This window comes from Catharus ustulatus, chromosome 1, assembly GCF_009819885.2.
Source record: "Catharus ustulatus isolate bCatUst1 chromosome 1, bCatUst1.pri.v2, whole genome shotgun sequence".
NCBI lineage: Eukaryota > Metazoa > Chordata > Aves > Passeriformes > Turdidae > Catharus > Catharus ustulatus.
In genome coordinates, this window is record NC_046221.1 from 93,290,543 (window position 1) to 93,316,422 (window position 25,880).

At 35.0% G+C, this 25,880-nt stretch overlaps 1 protein-coding gene across 4 annotated transcripts in view; it reads right to left on the reverse strand.

Annotated features, from left to right (window-relative positions):
• Positions 1-202: 202 nt before the first annotated feature.
• The window catches only part of PTPN3 (protein tyrosine phosphatase non-receptor type 3), a 183,100-nt gene continuing 157,422 nt past the window's right edge, over positions 203-25,880 (reverse strand). For 3 of the 4 annotated variants that reach the window (XM_033064824.2, XM_033064834.2, XM_033064844.2), the window contains 9 exons: positions 22,501-22,657; positions 20,660-20,826; positions 18,000-18,090; positions 17,693-17,754; positions 16,713-16,859; positions 14,451-14,579; positions 8,341-8,486; positions 7,542-7,677; positions 203-3,682 (listed from right to left, as the gene is read on the reverse strand). In XM_033064824.2, the coding sequence (XP_032920715.2) occupies positions 3,605-3,682; positions 7,542-7,677; positions 8,341-8,486; positions 14,451-14,579; positions 16,713-16,859; positions 17,693-17,754; positions 18,000-18,090; positions 20,660-20,826; positions 22,501-22,657 (1,113 nt within the window). In that variant the 3' untranslated portion in view covers positions 203-3,604. The remainder of the gene's footprint in view (positions 3,683-7,541; positions 7,678-8,340; positions 8,487-14,450; positions 14,580-16,712; positions 16,860-17,692; positions 17,755-17,999; positions 18,091-20,659; positions 20,827-22,500; positions 22,658-25,880) is intronic. The other variant, XM_042779417.1, reaches the window with a different exon arrangement.

Sequence of the window (25,880 nt, forward strand, 5' to 3'; positions counted from 1 at the left end):
CATAGTAGGGAATATGAAGGGAAAAAAGGAAAACCAACAGTTAAAAAACTGGGTATATGAAGACTTATTGCTGAATTTGTAGGTACATTTTGACTGCATCTATTTTAGTATCAACACCTAAAAGGATAGTTAAAAGCAAACCCCTGAATTACAATTTTTTTAAATTTTTTTTTTCTTTTTTTGCAAAACACCACCACCACTATTCAAGGTTTGGTTGTATTTTAATGATTTGTATTTCATACATCTGGTTACACAAAAGGCATTCATGGTTTAGGGCACTGTTTTCCTTATTTTTAATAAATAGCAAGACCTGTCCCTTTCACCTCTGTCTCCTTCCCCCGTGAGATTTCTGAAGACATGCTGAATAGGCAGTTTAGTTACTTCCATATCAAATATAAAGCCACTGAGTTAAAATTTGTTTAATTCTGTAGAAATAAATGTTAGTGTATTTCACAGCGATGAAAATGTCAAGGGTTTATTGCTCCCTCTTCATCCACCACCATACCAGACATTTTGAATAATGATTTCCATGATGATGCCAGCACAGGAGAAATCGAGGGTAAAATGCTTATGAAGGTTATACAGAATATTGTCTTCACAGCATTTTCTACCATTTGCCAATCGCTTGACAATTAAAAACTTTGCAGTCACAAGTTTTGATTCCCACCAAAACCCCACTAAATTGATTAATTAAATCTATTTCTTCATGATTTCTTAAATTTTGTGGAAACAAGCTGGTGTTAAGATGTTTTCATAATTATGCTTTCATTGCAAGATCAAATCTACTTCATTCAGTGCAAAGTCATCACACACTAGAGAGAGAGGACAAAACCCTTTAAATTCTCCCCTATGGACCCTACAGGTAACATGTGCAAAACCCAGCAAGACTGAAATAAAGATGGACACAATATACAATATACTTGTGTAGTTAATATTTCCTCTAAGGTGTTAAAAAAAAATGACCAACCAACCAACTTATAGAGATTACTATTTATATAGCTTTGAGTATTCTCTCTGTGGCCAGCAATTTCAAACAAGTTATTAAAATCCAAGAGCTCCCCAATGGTGTTACCAAATCCATCCAAGTTTACCAGAATAAGAGCAGCATTTCTTGTCACAATAAGACAGTCATCATTTAAATGCACACATACTAACCCAAGTCAAGTCTATACCATGTATCTTGAGACTGGAGTTATACAAGAAATACATTTACAGTGCTTTGGTAAGAACATATTAAACATGAAGAAACATTAATAGTAATTGGAATACAGGAATAACCTTGAACACAAAGAAGCTGTAAGTACTTCCATGAAAGACACAGATGTCACAAAGATGCTCTAAATATTTTCTTACTATTTATTTTCTTGCCTTTTTTCACTTCTTGACAAACTATTAAATACAAGTCATGCCAACTACAAGGGATGACTCTGAGACCTGGGCAGAGGAAAACTTAAAAAAACAAAAAAAAACCCTCCCAAAAAAAGATGTTTCAACAGACAGGCACACATGTAACAAAGCTTCCCAAGTAATATGTTCAGGTTCACTATCATTTTATATTTGGATTCACAGACAGATTGAGCTACCTGATGCAATTTAGCAAGGTAAGAGTAAGCCAGTCTTTTGCCTTCTGATCTATTCCCAATCAAGCAAGATGACAATGATCCAAAATGATACAAAAAACTCCAGTTGAAGTGAAATTTGGAATGCAGTATGTAAGGATGGGCACAAATCTATTCAATCTAACAAGGCCAAGAATGTTTCCATGTCGCCAACTACTCTGCACATCTCAATTATAATGCTTTTGATCAATAAATAGTAACCAGGTATCATCTTCAGTTACAGTTAAAAATCTAGTCTTGGAGAAAGGATAAAGTCTACAAAAAACAAGTCAGCAATTTAGCTCATCCTACATGTACTTTGTAGTTATCTCCTGGGGGGAAAAACCATAGTTTTCCAGTAACATGAGAGATGCGTATTGTACAGCTGTGATAGTTTCTATAATGAAACTCCAGCTATAAATGATAATATCCATAATACAAAGCATAATTCTAAAATACATCTGAATATGTGTGTGCATATATATTTCTCTGAAAAAAAACATCATCTAATTTTCTCTTTTATACATATAAACATCTGGCTAATATGCCCCATAAAAATTTCACCCTATTTAGGACTAATTTTTTAAATAACAGAGTTTTAAACAGTCCCTTAGAATATTTTTAAACACTATTAAAAAATTAATAATTATCTCAGGTTAATCAAAAAGCACACACAAAATAATTTAACTTTATACAAATGTGGTTATACTGTTCCGAAAGTCCAATTCTCTCATCTGAAATGAAATAGAGACCAGTGTACCTTAGGGTGAATTATTCATCAGTGTACAAATTCATTTTCTCTTTCCACGTAAATCTTCAGGTGAATTTAACTGCATTTCTGTATAAGCAGAAACACAGTAAATCTGGAGAACTCTTGCAAAAGGGAGTTGTTTTTCGCTGGATAAGAGTGCTTTGCTGGAGGGCAGCAAGTCAACATTTTATCACTTTCTGAACACTAGCAACACCTGTGCCCTTGTAAGCTTCACACCTTGAAATAGCAGCAACATATTTGATGGGTTCAGTAGTAATTTTTCTTCCAGTATTGGATTACACTATTTTGCATATACAGTAAGTCAAAAGTCTAGTACTTGTGTGCAACATTAATCCACATTTACATCTGAGAACTCATAAATACACATGGAAACAAACATGACAGAGAATTAAACCTCATTTTAAGTTAAAATGTTGTCAGTCCACATATAGAAACAGCAGTGAAAAATATAAAGGAGATGGACAGCAGAAACAGAAGAAAAGGGGTGCAATAACTAAAACAGTAAGAAGTAGGTCACTGTCAAAAGGGCAATTGCAACTAAAATTGATCAACAGAAAATGTAGACTGTACCATCTGCATAAATGCCTAAATGCAGCATTATTTTCACATCACATACAGTAGATGTGATTTCTAAGCAGCATATTATAACAGCTGGCATACTCACTAATAGATTTACGGTAACTGAATAATAAATTTCTCCAGCTCAGTGTACAGTAGTTATGCATTAGCCTTTAAAGCTCTTTGTCAGCCTTTTAGTCAAGGTTACAGTTCCATGGATATTTAGTATCCCAATAATAAAGTTACAAATATTCACCTTCAATGAACTTTCATACAATACAAATATATTAAATACCTTCTTATGATGAATCATTTCAATAATAGGAGTTTTCTTTTTGCTATTTCAAAGGAAACACAAGAAACTTTATAGCTTCCAAAGTAAAGGGTGTTTTAAGGCAGTAAAAGATAGGTGTTAGGTTTCCATGATTGTTTATGGTGGTCTATGTGAATAAAGCATATTACACACAATTGCAGTCATATATTTATCTATGTGACTTTGTTATACTGTACATGATTTAGCAATCGTCTTGAGAAATTTAAAGTGCCACAGTTCAAATGTGCTCCTCTGTCTTTTCATGGGCTTCTAGTCCATTCTAGTTGCTTTCAGAAACAAGCCCTTGCTTTACTTAAAGAGCAGGCTTTTAGGCGAAAAAAGAACTCATCCTTCACTGCTGTGCTAACTGGAATCCAGTGGTCGAACCAATCCTTCTTTGTAAACACGAAGAATAGCTTCACAAACAAATTTGTATTGACTCTGTGTAGGAAAGAAAACACAGAAACATTTATGGATGTTCAGCTAAACTTCTGATTAGACAGTATTATTGAAAAGGACTAACAGTTCCACAGTGTCCTTTTTTCCTGAGCAATGACAGGAGAGGAGCTACAAAGATGGGAGGAGAAAATCCTACTCTCCTGTCTGTGTTCACAGTAAACACAGCTGACATTTACTCTTCCTTGAAGGACAAGCATTAAAAATCACACACTGAGTAAAATACAGTTTCCCAAACTAAAAGAATATGTGCTTAATTTTTAGGGAATAGGAATTAGTTGTAAAAACTATGCATGACTTTTGACTGAGTTTAACTTGATATTTACCTTCTTTATACATCTCATCTATTTTGAGATGTGGGGGGTTAAGTAGTTATCTGATTATTACGAGCATTCTGAGCTTGCCAATCGTTACATATTACTGGGCACATTTAAGTTACATGATCACATTTAAAGTTGCCATATAGCATCTGCAGGTGCAACTACCTAGCTGAAACCTTTTCTTTTTTTTTACCCCAAACCACCTACACTACTGCAGGAGTCACTTTATTTACAAATTTTGATCAGACCTCATATCTCCTTTTGTAACAGAAGGAGATCAAAATCTTTCAAACTGATATTTTTGAAGATCAGCAGGTAAATTAATTCTTCTCTCACTCAACATTTGTATCTCAATTAGATCTTAAAGTCTTCACAAATTACGAGTTTCTTTTCTGCATTACGCTATTACAAAGACTAGCTCTTCCATGACCTTGTAATGTAACTATTTGTTAAAATCAATTAACCTGTAAGCTTCTTTCTAAAAAGTGATGCAAGGAGACATTAACAATAGGACTAGTGCAGAACTAAACATCCAGGTAGCCTGAATAAATTTTTATGACTAACACAGTCCTGAGAACACGAGATGATTGAAATTTAAAAGAATTTGCAAAGATCAAAGTATCCTGACTTCTTCTGTCAAAGTACTATTGTCAAAAACCCCAGAATGAACCCTTTCCTCCAAAGTTCTGTCATATATTCAGAGAAGCAAAGCTTCACATTTTTACATCCCTTTTTCCACCTTTGAAATGTTCTCCCAGCTGCCCTTGTATTGTCAGCTCCCCATTAGCTCTTCTGAAGCATCCAGAAACATTTTCCCACTATCTCCCAAAGGGCAGGGCTTAAAGATAACATTTGAACTGTGAAGGACCTTAGGTTGCCTTTATATACCAGCAGTTAGGAATGTTTTTCTTGTCCATAACATAACACAACACATTTTCTTTTAAGTACAGAAAAACTTAAGAAAAACAGGAAGGTGGAAATGAGTTTTCTGCATCTTGATTTTAGTGGCTTTTCTTTCAACCTTTCAGTCAAACTACACCCACCTTCAATAACACTTTGTTCTTATTTCTTAATTACCATGACTTGTCTCTTCATTGTTATTGTCATTTCCATATTTCTACTGCCTGATCAAGCCAGGTGTGGTATTTAGCCCTCTGTTAAATACTTCTGCTAACCTGTGTGATCAAGTTACTGAACAAATAAAGGAATGAGCACTTCAGCACTTCCTCTGACTCAATCTCTGACTACTTGTTTTCTTTGCTCTTATCAGTTGTATGTATTCTTACTGCTCACTCAGCTAGTAGCTACTTCTATTATGTACATCCTAAGCGCTGCATTCTCCATTGTTTAGATACATAATTTCTCTTTATTGGAAGATAACGGTTAATCTTTCTTCTTTATTAATGAAAGGCCATACAATTACACCAACTTTGTTATAACTTCATCATTTTGGTTAAAGCTTTTTTTGCTGCTCAAGGTAACAAAATTACTGGTCTTTGAGAAACTACAGCTTTCACATGATTAAAAGGAGACACTAAACTGACCAGGCAATAGCTCTGATAGGTCCACTCTTTTTCAGTAAGCCCTGACATAACATGCATCTGGCAAATCATATCGTCTTAGAATTGGAGCACATACACAATCCCCACAGGACACTGAACACACTTTAGGCAAGGCTATTAAAACTGAATAACCCTTTTATTACAACTGAATAATCTCAAATGGCTTCTCCCAGAAACCCTAAGCAGGATATCAAATATGAGCAGTGAGGCTAGCTGGAATGCAGGCATGGGAATGCGATAGAGTACCCAGGATAGATCAAAATATTAACATGCAGCTCTCTGGTATTCTGTTTTCTCACAGCTGAGTGCTTGCTTCTGTGTTTCATTTACAGCACAGTATGCCAGTTTTGCACACTGGCTTTTCAGTATCTACCTTCCTCAGAAATAACTAGTGAATTTAGTTTCCCAGTATTGCTGCTACAGATCATCTGTCTCCTGATTGTGCTGACAGCAAACTATTTAACACAGCAAGCAAGGTAAAGAATCTTATTTTAGATATTACACACCAGGAGTCTGATTGTAGCTGTATTTATTACTATTCCCTGCATTCTTCAGTTATGTCAAAGTGTGGAGTGAAAGGACAATTCTGGCTGATTTCTGTTGTAACAAAAGAGATTCAGTCGTTTGGCAAGCTGAAGTTTACTTCAGGTTTTTACATCTGATTTTCAAAAGGGGGATCACTTCCAGAATTTTGAAGCTTGAACTTGTTTAGGTAATTTTAGAAACTGAGGGGTGTAGACAGGTGCAACTCCAGAAGTAAACACTCAGCATCCATAAATTGAAGCTAGTGTTCTCCATCTCATGACCACTTTGTCATCAGCTCAGCTTCCACTTCAGCAAGGAACAGGCAGGGCACCCTTCAAACAACTCCCTTGTCAACCACACAGTTCCAACTCTCTTCTGGAGCCTGCGCTCCTGCAGCAACGAACACAAGTCACAGCAGCACGCACGGACAAGCTCTGCACACTGAGCACTCTAATGGTGCACAGGTAGCTGCAGATCTTGACACTTCTATGCCCTTTAATGATCCAAGATTTCTCCCACATCTAGTTGTAATGCTAATTCCTGCACTCATTAACCTGTTAACAAATAGAATTTATCTTTTTAAGTTAACTTTCTGTGATCAAATGGATTTGATTTCAATGCCTTTCAGGCATTTTCTTCGTAAGATGAGACACAAATACTAGATTTAACTGTTGGCTTTGTCTAAACCCCCTTACTTTAATTTCTCATAGGGTGTTTAGCTTTCCAAGATAACTCACACTTAGAATTCTTGTCATCCAGCCTCTCCTAAAGAAGGGACAAGGTCTCATCCTTCATCTGTCTCTAACATCAATATGTTCATTTCCAAAGCTGACACAAAATTGCTCTCATGAACTCAAGATGTCACTTTCATCTTAAAATCTACTTTCCTGTTTCAGTTACTGATGCTACTCAACTTGTCCTTAGTTTTTTCCAACTGGGTAGTGGCAAAATTTTAAAAAATCCATAATATGTTCTTATAGAATTTCTACTCTAAAGTGGCCTTTTGAAAAGCCTTCTCTTCAAACCAGGTCACAAACACTTTGATTTCACCTTCAACTTAATAACTTCCTAGAGTGCTCTGTACTAGAATAAAAAGCAAAAATTTATTATAGCTTCTTCCAGAGAATTTAGACAAAGGACCATGAGCAGATGATCAGTACAAGTCTGAGTTAGGGCATTCTAACTACTTACAATGTATCAAAATCAATTATCTTTTCATGGCAAGACAGGAACTATTTTTAAAATAGATAAATACATACCTCATTAGCAAAGCAGCCTTTGCCACCATGTTACATTATGCTAAAGTTATGAAGTTTGAAATATAATTGCAACTGAAGATTCATACTACTAGATCCTTTAAAAAAATTTTGGACTTGTTTTATAACTTGATAAGTGCAGTATATATACAGAAAATGATACTTCCTCTCAATCACTTACTGATGTTTGCACCATCATAGCTCTCTGGTCTCGCATTTTCCGTACAATATCCAGTGGATAAACTGGCTGGTTCCTTTCAATTAAGCACATGGCTGTTTCCATAGTGACCAACACACCAGTTCGACCAATTCCTGCACTGTGAAATGCAAGAGGAAAATAGTCTATAAAATTAGGTTTTTGCAATGCACCAAATTCATATCACAGTCTTAATAGTATGACAGCCTTGGAAATTACAGGAGACCCTAGTAAAATTCAAAGTTTATTTTTTTCAGCAACTTCAGTAATATTTTCTGGTAATTACTAAAAAGTAAATATTTTTAACATAAATAAAACTAAAACTTCATCTAAAGTAAATGCATTTTTAAACAACTAAACTGCTCAAACTGTAGTGGTTTGGTATTTTTGTCTTAAAAAAGGTAAGATCTAATTGACTGCTTTTATGACACACATACTTGACAGCAGGAAAAGAATTTTTGCAGCAGCATTCAAAATGAGATTACAACAGTGGTAGAGAATAAAAACCAGAGAACAAATTAAATTGCAGATTATCAGATCTGTGATAATTATGTGACTAAGCCATTTCATCAAAAGGTTGCAGGAGAAAGGGAGACAAAGTAAACTCATCCTTTAGATACATCATCAGTGTTTCTGTCTTCAGCAGTAAATGCTCTTGTTGCACAGTTTAACATTCTCCTCAAATTTAGACAGGAATCTCCTGTCTTGCCGACAAATTTTTCCCATCAAATGCTTATTCTAGGGCTGAAGAAGATCTATAATCAGAGTTTTAAAGCACAAGTACCTGCAGTGAACAAGAACTGGCTCATTCTTTACCCTCTTTGGCCTCATACAGGTCACAAACTCCAAGAAGTCCATGGAGTCATCAGGAACGCCATGATCAGGCCAAGCTACGTACTGGAGATGGGTCACGGCGTGTTGTTGTTCTGTCTAAAATACAGTAAAGTTTTCAAAAATTGCCAGTGTTATGATTCCTGTACCAATGTTTACTAGATAAAAGTCATATTTTTCACAGCAAGTGTTTTCTGCAGATGCATTAAGAGGTAGATGGTGTAGAAAATGTTTGCACACTTACAGATTCAAGTATAATAAAGTTGCCTACAACACTTGCTAAATCTGGTTTCTGTTAGAAAACAGTATATACACATATATATTGTTCATACATACATGCTCATTGTACATATATGATTGACATCTGTATGATCCACAGGAGGATACATTTCTGTATGGAAGCAATATAATTAGTTAAAAGATTCTGTTGTACAAAGAGTTCTTTTTTTGAATCAATTATATGTAAAAAACTCCACAGTTTTACAGAAGTTATTTCAGTTTTTTTAACTTTGATTATGAAATCACTCAATCATCTCTGCATTCAGATTGGGCTGAACTGATATATTACAGATGTAACTGAGGGTTAGGGTGGGAAGGAAAAGACCTAAGGTGCTCGTGAGCTCTGCTGCATGATGCAGCGAGGATCTCAGTCTTTACAAACTGGGACAAGTCTTCATGTTCCTTTACTCCTTCCACACGTTTTGCAATATTTAAGCTGCTACCTGGATTTAATTTATGTCCATTACAGACTAAACATTTGGCACCCTTCTGAAATCAAACTCTCCTTTATGACTGGATTAGTCTATAAAAGCTGGTTTTTTCCCTAGTGCTCCACACAGGAATGCTTTTGTGATGCTAGTGACTTTTTAAAGTATTTCCCTTTTTCTCTTATGCTCACAACTGCTGAAATATAAGACTTGTTTTAAATGTCTTCAGCTGCTTGTTTTCTTCTCCCACTTGAGGATGTTCCAGTCCCAGGCAACAGACTAGTAGGACACAAATGATGGAATAACTACTACCTATGTACTAAGTAGAGTTTTAGGGAATACATTTACTCCAGTCAAAGCAATTGCAGAAATTTACAATTGCCCACAGGGACAAAAAGAAAAATGACACAGCTCATACTTTGCTTCTTAAAAGCAGAGCCTGAGCAATCAACAGTTGAAAGGTCCAGCATAAGGCCCACATGGACAACATAATCTAACATTAATGACCAAGCTCACTGTAACACAAATTACATTGGGATCTACCATCCACATCATCAAAAGATGCACAATGACCTGAATCACTCCACATGAAAAAGCATGCAAGACCTTTGCTACCCAGCTCTACTGAGTAGAAAAACTTGACCTTCATCAAATGATTACCATTCACATTTTTCTGGAATGCCACAGATTAAAATAAATTACAAAAACAAATCTAGAAAATGTCATTACATTAAAAAGTCCTCCTTTGAAAATCTGCACATGCTTAATCAGAACCTCTTCATAAAGGAAATGAGATAAAGAAGCAATCAGTTTGAGCTGATTCTCTTAAGTCAGAGATATCTGAATTACAGTATCATGGTAAAACAAAGACTTGATTAATTTGAGAATTATCCAAGACTGAGTTTCCAGTTGCCTTCCATGTGCTTCAAGAATTTAAAGCTACACAACATGGATAAGTGCCAGTGGCACACTTGAGAAACACTGACAGCGATCTGTAGAAGCAAACAGTCATTTTACAAGCTCAGAACAAAGGAAAGAGCTGACTTAATTTTTACTTATCAGTACTTCAGGTTCAAATATAGTGAGCTGCATTTAGTTAAATAGTTTACAGACATTAGGTACAAAATGTACATTACATAAGACTTACTCAGTGAGAGTACATTAAGAACATGCACTTAGTCCTCAAAGCTGCTGCTTTTGGCATAAGCATCTTCAATTTCTGTTATGTGCCTTAGAGACCAATATAGGTGTTTGCTAATTATTCCGGGTGTGCCTCAAGTCTCAGTGCAGCCTTCCAATTATTTGTGCTTTAACTTGATCAATTTTGATTCTTTTGTTGAGCTCTTCCGAGATGATTCAAAATGCTGAAACTTGACTGTTCTGCCACTTGCTTTCCAAAATGCATAAGTATTTTAAAACACTTTGCGTTTTATTATCAATTTAAACCTAATGTAAACAGTAAATATATTCATTTATGTTAGAATTAGTTTTTCTATGTCTAAGTTTTTATGTCTCATGCAGAAAATGTCAAAGTAGTACTCTGATGAAATCCAGATTTTTAAAGCATTGTTTTGGGCTTTTTTAAAAACATAATATCTTCAAGTCTAGTGCAAGTGTCAGTCAAACAACACCTCATATGGAAATAACTTACATTAAAAGACCATCCCAGTTACTAAAATCTAGCACTAATACTTGAAAAAAATGCTAGAATTGTAGTTACTGGTATCATGGTTAGCCCTACAGCACGTGTTCTGTTAGCAACACTTATTTTTAAACACTATTCCTCTTGGATCTTGTTCCCTTATACAAACCTGATAATGGAAAATAAGAGGTAACATCTCATATACAAGTTATTATCAAACCACTATTCAGTTCAAGTCTTTTCCACAGCTTTTTCTTTTAGCACTGAGGTTTTCAATGACAGTCATCCTAATGATTGATAAATGTATAATTTTTCTTCATAAAAATCTGGCTTTATTGGTCCTGTTTTATAAGTCTTGGAGAGACAGAAACAGCTGCTTATGGCTTGGCTGCAATTTTTGCTTAACTTGACCTTGTACACCTTGCTATTCCAAAATTATTTAATGGGGTTTTTTTTGGCATTCATGTGGATTGATGTCAATGGAATTAATGTATTTGGTATTTCTCGAAATCAGTTTAAAAAGTATGGATTCAAAAAAATTAGCCTAAACAACAGACTCCTGCGACACTTCAGGATTATGTAATTTGCCCAGTTTATCATCAGCCCTTGGGCCAACAGTTAGCTTCTTCATAGAATTGTTCCACATTTAATTAGTTAGGAGCTACAGAGGTCTAAGACATCAAGTTTGTCCCCAGTTGTTTGTTATTGTGCTTCTTCGCTGTCATTACAGCAAAGCTGTTCAACAAAAAGATCTTCAACAAAACTACGTACTTGTCCCTACCCCTCCTGGGCAAATTCAAGATATCTACTGCAGCAGCAGCTTCAGTGTGGTTAAGGTAACATCCTAGATTTTGCTCAGAAGCACATGATTTTTCCAGGGAGTCTGTCATTGGGGCTGAAACTCCTGACAAAGAATAGGGTTGTCACAGGTAATGCTTCAAATGGCTGCTCTAACACTTGCAATACAGTTGTACTATCAAGACCTTCAGCCACAAAAATATCTATTCTTCATCCTTCTTCATCCTTGCTTATTATAATTACATCAAAAGGCAAACTTCCTTTTTTCATTCTCCTTAAATGATAGGCTCTCCCTGATTAATAAAAGATTTGTGTGCTCTTCTGAAAACCAATATACAGAACTTAAAATCATAATAGTCATACAGAATTTGAAATTGTTTCAGTTAATGTCCTTTTTTGCAGAGGTTATAACAATCTTCAACAATGAGACAAAAAAAACCCAAAACAAACCAAAAACCAAACAATCACAACGAAGAACTACATTAATCCTGAAAGGGACTTTTTATCTTCTAAGCAGGAAAAGGTGTGCTCTTTGCCAGTGAGCTTCACAAACATACCTTGAAAGCTGAGTCAGAATAATCAGGGTTAAAGCCCAGTTTCTAAAGAGTAGATACTCTGGCAAGTGGCATTTGGCATTCCTTGGACAACTGTTCACACATTATTATGCTGCTGTACACACTTGCCATAAGACTTTTAACTTACTTTTGTTATTTGGCTCTTTGTGTTTCAAAACCAATGAGATTTAATAGCCAATCATACATTGCAAGGCATTTATCTTAAAGGAAACTGAATGAAAATTTGTTTCCAGCTTCTTGTGCTATTTTGTCAAGGATCATAAAGAAATACATATCTCAACTGACAAAATAGTGCACTGTGTGATGAATTCTGCACTCATGACATTATTTCTTTGCTTTGTCTGTTTGTTCTGCAGTTTTTTTTTAAATAAAAAGCCTCAACCAACCCCCTAAACCCCCAAACTTAGTGCTACTTAGTGTAGCTTTCAATTTTGGTCTTGAAAAGAAAAGGTAGGAATTAAAACCTTTCTTCATTTTATGAGACTTCAAAAGGTTACAAATAAATAATTTCAGTTAGAAGGACTAAAACTTTGGGTACATATAGTTGCAGTACTAATTTTATGAGGTTAATTTTTTCTGAGCTGACATTCAATTTTATCACCTACAGAGTAATTGTTGAATATAGAAAAATATAATTATATTAAAATATACAAATTGTATATTGTAATATAATGACATTACATTATACATGGCCAAAATACAGAAACAGATATCATGCTGCTCCCTGACTGAGCAATTTCTCATATCTAGAAACAGAAGTACTGTAAATTGTCTTAAGTGAAAAACTTTAAGTATTGACATCTCACATGTTTATGATTGCAAAGGAAAACTTAATCACATTAAAACAAATTTGGATGCACTGTCAAGTGAAAGAATGTCAAGTTAAAAATGAGACTAAAGCATTGGTCATCTTGCTGTAGGAACATTGATTAAATATTATATTTTAAAGCACATATTACCATTTCCTGGCTTACTACTTACTATTACTACTACCAATTCTGGTAATAGTAAAAGCTATTTAGCTTTACAGAAGTTTAAAACACTGACTGCAAATTAGCCTGTGTTAGTCAGTATACAGTAATTTCTTACATATCTTATGATAGCATAAACCCTTCATCTTTTTAGATAATACCTTTGGCCATAGAATTTTGGAAAAGAGATGAAGAAGGGAAACATGTAAGAAATGCAGGGCAACTTAGAACCAAAAACTAAAGTTCAATGCCTACAATTCAGGTTGTGGGAAGTCTAGATGTGATCTGAACACAGATTTCACAACACAAGATAGTATGTTGTGTTTTGCCTTCACTTTACTTTCTAACTCCCTAGACATTAGCATGAAAATATTAGGAGTTATGGACTATAAATATTTTTCATAAATTGAACACATTTCAATTACAGTAATTTCACGAATACAAGATGCACCATTTGGACTAAAATTTTGGTCCCAGTCCAGAAGTGCGGCTTATAATCAGACGCGGTCAATATATGAACAAAGTTCAGAAATTTGCCAACCCGAAATATGAGTCCGCCGCCCCAGAGGGGCGGTGCTGAGCGGCGACAGGCATGTCCCAGCCCCAGAGGGGTGGCCGTGAGCCGGGCCCGCCTGGCCCCGAGCCAGTAAACTCCGTGATCCCGCGATTCTGTTACTAATTGACAACTTTGTGAAAGTTGCATGCGGATTCTCGCTGCGAACAAAATTGCAGCTAATAATCTGGTGCGGCTTATATATGGACAAAGAACGAAATGTTGCCGACACCCGGACATGTGGCTTATAATTAGGTGCGTCTTGTAATTGTGAAATTACTGTAATATACATATGGACTTTTTTCTTTTTTAAAATCTGACTAAAGACAATGAAAAGGAACTGGTGAGATTCTACATCTTTTCTCAAAACAACTTTATTATACTTCACTTCTTTATTAGTTATTCTAGCTGCATGTGCTGTTGACCAAGTGATCCATATTTCACCCTTGAAAGAGCAGAGTTACTTAGGGAAAAAAGTCTCATTATAAATCAAAATACTTAAGAAGAGTCAGCAATTGCAAAACTGTTTAAAGAAAAGCAATAAACTTCCTTATGATGCTTATTGCAGTACCTGTACAGCATAATATATTAGAGAACTTCAAAAAGTGTATCTTTGAAGAAGCTCTAAAGAAATAATCATACAATGTTGATCCATATAATATACAGATACTCTATTTTAAAAAAAGTGTGTGTGTGTGTTTATATAGACACACATCATATCTACACACAGAGACAAACATTGCCAAACACATAGTCTTTATCTACAAATGTATTCATTTAGCTTGTTTGGGGATAATAAAAGTCGAGGGGTATTTACCTCAACGTTTGTAATGACCATTTCTCTGACAACATAAGCAATCGTGCAGTCTTCAGAGTGGCATCTGACACGGAAGCAGCCATATTCCATTACATCTGGTGGATCAGGCCAATACTGATGACATTTGGTCTGTAAAGAAAATCAGGCACACATCAAAGCTGTTGTCCACAAGCCCTTCAGTTTCCAGCCTTCCTTCCTACGTTGTGGTTCAGGGAATTCAACAAGTGGTACAAAATCATTTTTAGTTTTCTGGTGAGATTTTTTTCCCATCCAAATTGAAAACTAGCAGGAAAAAATGGGCTAAGTTCTACATAAACTTCTATTTCAGTTAGAATAAATATTCAGGTAAATTGGGATGCAGGATGCTTTGTCTGCGGCTTATCTGTAATTGCTAGAATGACTTCTCAAGGCATAATGTGGGAGAATAAAGATGGATTAATTCTGTCTTAAGAAGTGCAGGGGTTAAATTTGAAACTAACTTTAGCCATCTAATAGCAAGTTACAGCAATGGCAAAGCCACTCTTCTTGAAAGTGAACAATGAAAGGACAAGAGGTAACTGCAAAGAAGCAACAAAGGAAATTCTGACTAGATGTTAGCAAAAAAATTACACAAAGAAGAACAAGCACAGAGACAAGAAGCCTTGTTCCCATTCTCATGTGGAATCTCCACCTATGGAAATAATTAAAGCTTTGTGCAGGTTGCAGTGTCACATCAAAATTCAAAGTTGTTTTTGCCTGTAACTTTTAAATTGATGCAGAGTAGCACAGGCTGGAATTTTTGAAAAGTTAAGATTTCTTAATTTTACCTTTAATAGAGTTCAATTTTCTGAGGATTTAAATCCAAATTACAACCATTATGCCTGAATGTTTTACTGTGGTAATTTATCTTAACTACTTTCCCCTTCATATTTAAGCCAAAATAACGTACCCATTTCTGAAAAAATGAATGTTACTATGGAGGAAAAAAAATTCCTATCATACAAATCTTAACACCATTAGAAAGAGAGAGTCTGGAATGTAAAACCTCTAGGGACTAAGAAAAAATTTGGTATTTGCCAATGGGGATATTCCCCATGCCAATGGGGATAAGAATATACATATTTTTTTATGTCTGAAGTTCACCCACAAATTGGACAAATCCAAATAATTTCTTAAAGCAAATAAAACTCAAAATGTCTGGTGTGCAAAGGTACCAGCAGGATGATTACAAGGTATCAACAATTGCCTTGAAGTTTCCAACTGACTATATGAACTCCAGACCATTACTAATCTGTGCTTCTCCTGAATACAAGGAAATGAATACACCAATACAGTCAATGATGAAGGGAGCATTTTTGTCAGGTGATATTCAGTAATGTCTGCTCCATGAGCAGCTACATAATGCGACCATGGTTAGAACTTAATTGTTGCTTAACTATACTTCTTTCCATCTCAATTTTTGTGCTGTTTAAGACCTAAATTATAAATTATAAATAAAAAAACTCCCTTGCTTTCTAAAAACACTGGGTTTTGATTGGGATGCCAGATAAATTTGATAACGTAGGACAGATCACATACAAAATACAGATAAAGGCTACAGTGAAGGCATACAGAAGTCATCACCTTCTACACCTCTTGAAACATCCAACTGCTGGGTTTTCAGCTTCTAAAACTTCTAAACCAATACCTTCCCATTTAATCTAAAACTTAATCTTGAAAACTACAAAGGACAAATTATATCAAAATATACCAGATTTTCACTATGCCATTCCAAAATTTAAGGCGAGACAGAATTTATCTAATCATAATTAAAAGAATTATCAGAGCAATCCTAGGAAGGAATCTGAAATGTAAATAAAAATAAGCAAGCCAAATTCTGACTACTAGTAAATATCACACATGCAGACTCCTATTTACAGCTAGGCTACAAGGTTTGCTCGGCTCACTCAATGTTTCCAGACATTTGCTGAATTTTTTGGAGGGAAACTGCCACATGGAGGCCAATACTCAGGGAGAAAAACGACAGCACATAGCACCTGTCTGATCAGCACAAAAGAGTAAATGTAGTGATTTCTGTTTATCAGACAGCTGGATTGTTTGCAGAGCAGCATAACAAAAAGCAAGTAGAGGACTACCTGCTCTAAGTAATTCAGAAAGCCTGCCTTCAGAAGAATGATTCAACAGAATAAGTTGGCCTCTTTCAGGGTTATTTAACCATAACAGTGGAAAAAAGTTCAAAGGTATGGTACATTTCTTCAGCATACAAAGGACCTGGGCACTTACCCGTCCTCGTTCAGTGAGAGTTGTTAACATGATGATCAGTGATAATTTGTGATCCCAGACTACTTGCCAGAAGTGTGCACATGTGTGTGGAAGAGGCCCCTGAGTAGCAATGTACCGGTTCACAATGCCAGCAGAAGGAATTTCCATCTACAGAGGGAAAGAAAAATCCTATGTTAAGTTCGTTCTTACAATTCACGTACTTTTTTAGCTCAGAATTTCATTCAAACAGGAATGTTTGAGGGAAGATTAAGGCAAAAAGCTAAGTAATGAGCCAAGATTACAATTTGTTATGTGAAAAACTTTTAAATATTAATTTAAAACAGAAGTAAAGCACAGATTCTATATTCTATTCTTCATGCTGAACTATAAACAGAAGATCAATAGTGAAAATGTATTTGAAAGCTTGAAACTGCAAAGCTTTCAAAATTTTCTTTAATATTTAATAAGGAATAATGGCTGGGTATATACACCAAAGGTATAGCAAAAGCTATTTATTGCTTGATACCAAACATAGGAAGTTAATTGATTCTGATTTAGGTGATCAGCTTATGTATCTGCTTATGTATCTGACAAATATATACACATTTCCCCCTCTTTTCCCTGACTCCCAGCCTGCACTTGATTGATTAGGGAAATCAAGGCTCTAGTTTATCTTCTGGATCCTTCATAGCGTAGCTGGTGGGTGAGGAGAAAAAAGACTTAGTTTTATGGAGACCACCTCAGCATGTGAAGTATATGGGAAAAAAACCCCCAATTTTTACTGGTTAAAGATTCTGCACATATCACAGTATATTACTACATGGTAGCACCCATTGTGTATTTAGGATGGTCACCTGTTTTTGGGTTATGAAATTTTACATATTTAACATTTACAAATTTCACCAAATTAAAACAAAATATTCTTATTCCCTAAAAAAGCCAAATTTTATCTGCTTTAGTAATATAGAAAGTGAGTAAATGGAGGTCTCTGTATGACTTACATTCACATAATTTGCATTAATGTAATCTTCATCTCCTTGCAATATTATCCTTGTGGCATCATCTGCACACACACAAGAAAGAGGGAATAAAATTAGCAATTAAGAGACATACTTCCCCTTTATTAAGTTAAAAAAACCACTGAGGACTTGCAGAAACACAAACAGCAGAATACAAACATAATAAATTACTTTTAAAAAAATAAATTGACCAATTATGACTTCAATTATATAATGAAATCTTTAATTAGCAAATTCAATACAGCAGTTTCAGAAAGCAAAATAGGCAGAAACTGTACTTTAGACTCACAAGGTAGAACATCTTTGTATCTATTCTTGTCCATATTCTGAGGTACCTTTGCACATGTAACAGCCAATCCTGGTTTCTTTCTATAAAGTTGCTGCAAAGTAGAATGAAAAAGTAAAGGATTTTGAGGAATGTGATTATGCTTTAGTCACAATTATTACATTCAGACAAAAATACATACACTGAAAAACAATCCATGATCTCTTTAATGTTTTTCCTATCCTTCTGCAAAACTCACTTGAGAGGTCTTTGTATTTAACATGACAAGACTTTCTATTATTGTTAGCCCAACAGGATAGAAGAATTTCTAGGAAAAACCCAAAAAACAAAAACAGCATGTGAGCATCACTGATATGAACTGTTGCTCTGCAAGTTTGCCTTTTGGTTTTAAAACTGCATACCTAAAACTGCAGACCAGAAGGACAACAGTTGTAAGGGTGGAACAAGGGAGCATTGAATGGCATCAAAACAGAAAAATAGCTGCAGACTTATTCTCCGGAATCAACTATAATACAAAAATTTCAGAAAAAAATTTATTCTCTGGACTAAACCTATCCATTTCAACCCTGCAAGTACCTAAAAAACCAGAACTTTTATGTATCACAATCTCTTAACATGTGACTTCTTTGCTTTTGGGCCAACCCCTATGTTGCAGACTTTATGTGGAATAAATATGTACATATGAAATGGGGTATATATAATGTGTGTATAACCAAAATTTTGAAGCTGGTGTTAGGTTAATGGTTGGAATCTATGATTGTGAAGGTTTTTTCAAACCTTTATGATTTTTGCTACTATGCACATTAAAACAAGCAAAAAATAAAAGTAAAAAAAAAGTACAGAGGGGAAAAATCAACAACGAAAATCCAAATAAACCCACAATAACTGTAATTATGTAATTATACAACTATAGCTTTTCTATATTAAATACAAATGAAAGCACCTTGCAACTTATTAATCTGGCTGTGCCAGAGTTTTACATCCTTCACTGAACACTCACCAAAGAGCTCATTATATCTTACCGTTTTAATTAAGATTTTGAACATTGATCCATATATAAAATGGAATGAAACAAATAAGAGGCTAAAATCCCCTACTTTCTGATTGAGAGAAAAAGAGCAAATTTCTACTGAAATTTGTTGGACCTTAAAACTCTGTAGCTCACAGGACTTTTCAACTCATACAATATAAACTAGCCATGTGAGAAGAGAACTTGATAATATATAAAATGGAAAAGCTTCTGTTATAAGTCAAGTTCCACTTCACTAGAGCCAGGTTTCAATTTCTGCCTTTTTTAGGAAGACAAGGAAGAAGAATTTTAAGTCAAGTAACCATTCTCAAGCTTCACTGTTGCCTGGCAAACAGTCATTTGCTATTGACAGACTTCTTAAATTCTGATTAAATGGAGGAAGATATTCTGGAAAAACTTGATTATTCACAGTCTAATGGCTAATTATTTAGTTTTACTGAAGGGAATGAAGAGTTTGAGTCCCCAAAGCTGATGAGGAGAGACTGCCATTGCCTCTGCTTCTCAAGATCACTAAATAATGAACTCAAAGCAAGGCCTTGTTTATTAGATTTCAAAAAGCTTTTGCACTTTTTCTGTAAAATCCCTTTATAAAGAGCACCATAAAAAAGGATAAAATATAGGATCAAATATCACATGAATATCATAATATCATATATCAGAATATCATAAAGGATCAAATATCCTATGAAGTTCATAACAGGAAATTTGTGCACAAATTTACTCAGCAAATTTGACAGTCAAGGAAGTATTGAAAGGTCAGTTCACATTTTTGAGCTACTGCTTCAATAGCCAACAGATTCATTGTAATTGCTGCATTGCATCCAGTACTGTAACTATTGTCTACAATTCCTTAAAACCAGGGGTATTTTAACTCTCAGAAATCATCGAAAGAAAGGAAACCTCATAAAGAGTTGTTATACAATAAACAATAACACAACTCTTCAGCCATCACCATTAAATTTTGCAGCTTAAAAAAAGTGAAGGAAAAAGTATCAAAAGGGGGAAAAATTTTATTGCTGTTCTACAAGATTTCAGTGACAGAAGGGGTTACTCCAGAACTCAATGCCAATTTTATAAATCATAATAAACTAGGGTTTATTCAGAGCTACTGTAAATGTTTGAATCTACAACAGTAAAGGAACCACAAACATACATACTGCACTCCTTTGCCATTAAAGAAGTAGATTAATTATCCTTTGGAATTTCTTACACTAACACTGAAGGAACTAATTTAATAAAATATAAAACATTTTATTAGTTTTCTATGACCTTCCTTGCTAACACATTGAAGAACACAGAAAAAGAAACAAAGTATAAGACTGACCTCTGTCAAAATCCCACTACTCTACTCAATAAAACAACTGGAAAAAATAATAATTTAGTGAACTTTGGGTACTTGAGCCAGAAACATTAAATTAAACACATTTTTCTCAGCAGATGGATTTTTGCGCAATACTTAAAATTCAGTTCTTCCCTGTTCTAAGTAGTGAAGTGTGAAACTGAAGTCAAATTGTTGCTCTCTTGAGATAAGACTGAACAGGAACAATGAGATTTGCAACTAATTACAACCCCTCCATTACTCACTGGTTACAGCTATTGTTCTACACTAACAGCATTACAGAGTATTACTTACCTCAAACTGAATAAGGACAGTCCCGCTTTCCAGCCCTCTTCTTAGCTGCTCCATAGACTCCTCCAGTGTATCACCATCATATTCAGAACAGACAGGAAGAATAGATTCTGGCAGAGTGTGGGAATCAGCTTCATCTTCTGATTTGGGCTCCACAAACTGTTTAACTACTGAAAGATGTGTACAAAATTATAAACCATCACAAAGAACATTAATGTGTTTTTAACAGATATAAAAATTTACCAGCTTGAAATAACAACAGAGTTTGCAAAACCTCAGAAAAGCAAATAGCAACATGTCTAATAATATTTCTTTTTGTACTATATTACTGTAGAAACTATAAAGAGTAAAATGTTCCTATGACCTTGGAGAAAAGCTCCAAATTCCTGTTTAAGAAGGAAAAGAACTTGAATTCCTAGCACAAGGAGGCTTTTGCAACCTTGTCTTACAGAAAGAACTGCTAAATAGGCTAATGAAACACAACAACCACCAGGGTAAAAAACAATGGAGTTTTACCTAAAAACGTGTAGATTGTAATCAGGGGAATATCTCTACAAGTTTGGACCTCCAACAACAAAACAAATGCAAAAATCCCTTCATCACACTCCTTTGCCATTAGAGAAGACAGAGAATTTTCTTTTGCAATTTCTTAGGCTAACATTGAAGAAACTAACTAAAGTTACAAAGAATTATTCGTCTGTTTTCTACAACTTTCCTTGCTACTGAAGAACATGCCAAACATTAATGAAGTAGTCTGCATAGCAGTTCTGTCCCTATGAAATGTACTGTATCACCAGACATGTCCAGCTGTGGTTATTCTCTGCAGTGATGGGAACAGTTCATACCTGCCAAACTTCAGAAAATGGGGAGCTGGTTATGGTCATGCCTATAAAAATGACTGGTATGGGGCCACAGGTTATCTTCAGATAAAAGCAGATTTCTCTTATCTGCAAGTTGGAAAGGGACTAGAAAATTAAAGGAAAACTAAATGCTGCATAAAGCCAGTGGCAAACAAATTAAAGACCTCATCTGTCTTCTCAGAAACATAAGAAGTTTTAAATGAAACCAATGTCACAGAAGTACATATCACTTAGGCTGTTTCATTCCCTCCTGTTTCCTAGTGATGCATAATCCCTTCAGATTTTTATATCTTCATGCAATCAGAAACTCTCGTAATTGTGTGTGTTAATGTCTTAACATACCTTTTAAGGAAAGCAACAAATTAAGAGTTTGACATCATCTGAAAGCTATTGGGATCTACAGGTGTTTAAATATGGAGCAAGCAAAGAAAAGCTGGATGAGCTCCTCATTTTTAAACATACAGGCTTTAAGATTCTGCCTATATCAAAGATTGTCCCCTCTTTGCAGGCAGCAGCTCTGCAAGTAACCAGCACAAATTTATCTCAGAAGTGTCACAAAATGTCAACTATAAGAATAAGGTGAGGAGCAGCTTATTTGACTTGTTTCATCACATAATTGTGCAGGGGAACAGCCCCTGAATTTTTGTGAATCTGCAGATGGAGGGGTTTAAAATCATGCTTTTTTTAAAAAAAAAAGAACAACACCTCACATCCACCAAACTCTTTCAAGGGACTATTTATTATTGTAGATTTTTAGACCAAAAAATAAGAAGAAATTCTAACTTGCTAGATTCTTTGTTGCTAAGAACCTGTATAGTTTAAACTACTTGTACTACTAATTCAAATTTAGTAAGACCTACCTTTTGCACAGACCTATTCCAAGTGCACTGAGAACAGGTTTATGCCAATAGAAGATGGTATACCACGGAGCATAAGAGCAACAGTCTCAAAAACATTAGAAGTGAATAAAATTAGCCCAGTTACCTTTCCTCCTGACCAAAAGTGCAAGCTCTCTTGTGTGAGATTCTCTGCTGGCTTTTATGAACATGACCACCTGGTCATGGGTGTGCTCTGAGATATCTCGGCCATTAATTAATACTATCTGATCACCTTCATTCAGCTTTGGAATGCATTTATCAGCCTGTTTCAAGACCAAAGAAACACATTAATGTCATCACAACCAGCTGTGCAAGCAGAACATATCAGGATATTAAGTATATCATGTAAGCAAAGTCTCCTGACAAAGTTTCATATGTTATATCAGAGATTCTATCAGAAGTTTTCAGCTCTAAAGCTCTCATGCTTCAAAGCCTCTCCATGATTATAAGGAACAGTTCAAATAGCATATTGACAGCTTTAAAAGGAATTCACATTAATCAAACTGCCATCATCAGATTGCTCTCAAAGATCTGTATTTCAGACTCCAAGTGTCAACAACCTCTGAATTCCTGAAGAAAGTATTTTGGGCACAAAAGATAATCCAGTTCACTTTCTACACAGTGAATGCTAAGAACTCCAAACAGGATTTTCCTGAAAATTATTTAAGTAACGTGACATTCTGCAGGCATGCACTTTTTAAATTTCAAAGAAATGCACACACATTTCATATCTTTGTTATTTTGTAGAGTCTTGTTTAGATTTAGATTAACTGTTGGACTCCAGGGTTTGTTTGGTTTTTTTTTTTTGCCACAGTTCTCACTATGCTTAGACCTGTGTCCAGCACAAAGCAATTAAAACTATGGACAAAATATGATGATTATGCTACAAAGATGTCTAAGGAACTAGAGCAGCTCTTGCATTATGGAAGGCTCAGAGAGCTGAGATTATTTAGCGTAGAGGAGAAAAGGCTCAAGAGGATCTTGCAATGTACATAAATACTTAAGGGGAAGGCACAGAGAAGATGGAGCCAAACTCAGTGGTGCTCAGCAACAGGATCAGAGGAAAAGTACTCAAACTGAAACACAGGAGGTTCCATTCAAACAAGAATGGAGAAACAGCTCCATTGCTGCGGTGACTGTGCACTCCAGCAGGTTGCCCAGGTACATTGTGGACTCTCCTACCTCAGGGCAATCAAAAGCCATCTGGATATGGTCCTGGGCAACAGACTCTAGGTGACTCTTGAGAAGGGTAGACAAGAGGACCTCCAGGTCCCTTTGAACCTTCTGTGCTTCTCCAATATGAACGTGTAGGATTCTACAATCTTTGAGTGTCAAGTAATGTAACAAATTTATCTTCATTACTCTCCTAATCTTTATTTTGTCTAGAAAGTCTCCAGGTACATGCAAGTGATATATAAACACTTCATTTCATTTATTGTATAAATGAGACATAGACTTTTACTGTTTTTGTTTTTTCATAGGTGTTCCCCGTATTTCCTTAACAGCCAGCACAGGTTCCTTGAGGTTAATTCATTCAATATAATTAGCCCTACCAAACAAGCATTACCAATTCCTTGTGAACAAGATATTAAAATTAGATCCAATGCTGATTATGCTCTGCACCGATGGCTCCTAATATATTGATACTACCAACTAATAAATAAGACACGGAAAGGAGAAATGATGATGAAAAAAAATCAACAAGATGAAAAATGCAGAAAAAAAGAGGCAAGAATATGAAGAAAACAAACTGGGAGTCATTTGTACCAGCAAACAAAGTTAAAGAAAAGAAAACTTAAGATCTGTCTTAATGCCACAAAACAGACAAAGAAGATGAGAAAGAAGCAAGAGAAAAGAAAGATACATGCAAGAGGAAAAAATCCCATGCAGAAAAGCTGACTAAAAATTTAAAGGAATAGTTCCCCAAACTTTTCCCATAGAAATAAGGAAAGAAAATAATGAAGAAGATAATGAAATAAGGGAAGATTCATAAGAAATGCAAACAGAAAAAGAATGGGAATTGGGAAGAGCCATGACATTTTTCAACACTGCTTCAACTATATATTCACAGCTCCCCAAAAACACCCTTGCCATATTTTGTACAATTTAAAAAGGCAAGACTAAATAATATAACTATGAATGGCTGAATAATTTAATCACTCTTAAACATTATTATGTTATTCTCTCTGAAATACAAATGTTTGAAAAGATGGACAATATAAAGACCATATCAGGTCAGTCTAGGAGGGTCAAGATGTCAACCAGAACTTGGAAGGAATGGTTTCTGAGCTCCTATATTTGCCTATAATTTAGATTACTTGGCTGGCTGCTGTTAGTCTTTATTATAGATGAAGACTAATATCTTTGCTCAAACAAACTTTGTAAATCAAGTGACATGTTACTGCATCAGCTTTCTTATTTGAATCATCTGACTATATAAAATATATCTCAAAGGAGAATTAATTCCTCCTTTAGCAAGCATAATTTATAAATTTTTCTGAGTCTGAGCTTTTCCAGGCAATTATGTCAAAGGCTCTCTGTCCTATTGATGCATCCAATGTGTCATTTTATGCTAATCACCTTCTATTGCTCCAAGAAGCATGCATGCTTTTTTTCCATGAAAAGCTCAAATAAATAAAACCATAATGACCTCTTTAGCACCTGAGAGCATTAATACTGTTTGTGAAAAACAATCTGTATAGAACTTAAATTATAAAAAACCAAAAAAAACCCACCAAAAAAACCCCACAGATACAATAAATGGTTGCTCCTTCACTAAAATGTGCTCTTGAAGAAATTTTGGCTACTCCATCCTAAAATTTTCCCAGCATATTAAATTGCTGCTTTATTAAAGGAAAATGCTGCCTTATTTTGAGGAGTATATTTGCTTCCCCTCCTCTACAAAATATACACATCCTTTTGTAGGAAAATGGGAAAAAGGTCACCTAAAAACCTGAGAAATAATCTTAGCAAATAATATTACCAAATATATTCCCTGAAGACAATTTACAGGGTAATGAGTGAATCTAGAGCAAGTTAAAATAGCAGAAATGAAGGTAAAGTACAACTGAGCTAAAACAATACCAAAATGCATTCCATAGACTTAAATTTGAACTTTGAAAATACCACCTACATTTAATTAAACATTAAAGAACAGGGAAAATTTTATTTATCGAAAACAATATAATCAATGTTAATACAACTATTCTCTAAAAATAAGCATATTATTTTCCTCTTGCTATAACATGACATGATTTCCCTAACACTGCTACTGACTATATCATATTGGATAACTATTTCCAATTTTATCAGTGATCCTGGTAACTTGTTCACTTGTTGGTTTACTAGGCTAGAGAGATAATTGGTGACTCCTGTCCATGCTTATGACACCAGAGGGAGACATTCCAGTGAAGTGTTTAAAGTTAGAACTCCAGTCCTTTTTCAATACAAGAGAAAAGAATACAGATCAATACTTTCCAAAAGACC